Genomic DNA, 1,242 nt, shown 5'->3' on the forward strand with positions numbered 1-1,242 from the left:
CGCTTCTCTGGTTCTTGGCTGATGACCGCATTCTTGTAACCTTCTGTTCATCTCTTCCACCTTCAAATATATTTCTTTTGCACGTGGATGTGTTTTGTCACCAGTAAGGAACTCGTGCATTGCACCATCAATCTCAACCATGCTACTACCGGGCATTTTATCGATGCAATGATCTTTCATCAATTTTCTTAACCTCTTCACATCATCCCATCTATTCATGTGAGCATACATATTTGACAAAAGCACATAATTCCCACTAGTTTCTGGCTCTAATTGTACCAAGTGTTGTAGTGCAAGTTCACCTATCTCTAAATTCCCATGAACTCTTGCTGCCCCAAGTAAAGACCTCCAAAAAATTGCATTAGGTTTCAGAGGCATGGTCCCAACCAACTTTTCAGCTTCCTTAAGCTGCCCTGCACGACCCAAAAGATCCACCAGGCAACAATAGTGCTCAAGTTTAGGTTCAAGTCCATAGTCACTCTTAATTGCCTCAAAGAGTTTGCACCCTTCATCCACCAATCCCACATGTGAGCAAGCATAAATTATGATTAATATTGTTACATCATCCGGGCCCAAACCCTCTTTTCTCATTTTCTTGAATAGGTCAAGTGCCTCGTGCCCATGACCATGTATTGCAAGCCCTCTAATCATAGCATTGTAACAAAATATGTCCTTCTGAAGCAACTGGTCAAACAGTAGACTAGCAAAATTAAGATACCCACAGTTTGCATACAAGGTAATTAACGCTGTTCCAATGAAACGATTAAGGTTAAGATGATTTCTAATTACATAAGCATGAGCCCATATTCCTTGATTGAGTGCACCAAGTTCAGCACAAGCACTAATTAATGCGACAAGAGTAACTTCACTAGGCTTAACTAAGGATTGTTGCATCCGGCTAAATAAATTCAAGACTTCCATTGACAAACTAGTACTTCCACCAAAGTTACTTGCATTAGCAGAAAAAGGAACTGTAGTATTACGCATGTAAGATGATAGTATAGAGTTCCATGAGGCCAAATCTGGTTCAATAATCTGATCAAAAAAGTACCTGGAAATACCTACTTTGCCACATCTAGAATAAAAATTAAGCAATGAAGCTTGAACAAAGTTATCATATGGGGTGTCAAGAAATTTCAGTACATGGGTGTGTAGTGCTCGACCGTGTTTTAGCCATTGATAGGACCCACAAGCCTTAAAGAGAGAGGGGTAAGTATAGTTATTTGGCTTAAGGGTGGGGTG

The 1,242-nt window shown here is 40.0% G+C and overlaps 1 protein-coding gene across 1 annotated transcript; it reads right to left on the reverse strand.

Annotated features, from left to right (window-relative positions):
- Nucleotides 1-3: 3 nt before the first annotated feature.
- Nucleotides 4-1,239, reverse strand: LOC111385954 (pentatricopeptide repeat-containing protein At5g43790-like; the record flags this gene model as incomplete). The annotated part of the gene is made up of 1 exon (XM_023010380.1): nt 4-1,239. A coding segment is annotated over one exon (1,236 nt), but the record flags the coding sequence as incomplete, so codon positions are not given.
- Nucleotides 1,240-1,242: the final 3 nt, after the last annotated feature.

This window comes from Olea europaea, unplaced genomic scaffold (assembly GCF_002742605.1).
Source record: "Olea europaea var. sylvestris unplaced genomic scaffold, O_europaea_v1 scaffold33554, whole genome shotgun sequence".
In the NCBI taxonomy this organism is placed as follows: Eukaryota; Viridiplantae; Streptophyta; class Magnoliopsida; order Lamiales; family Oleaceae; genus Olea; species Olea europaea.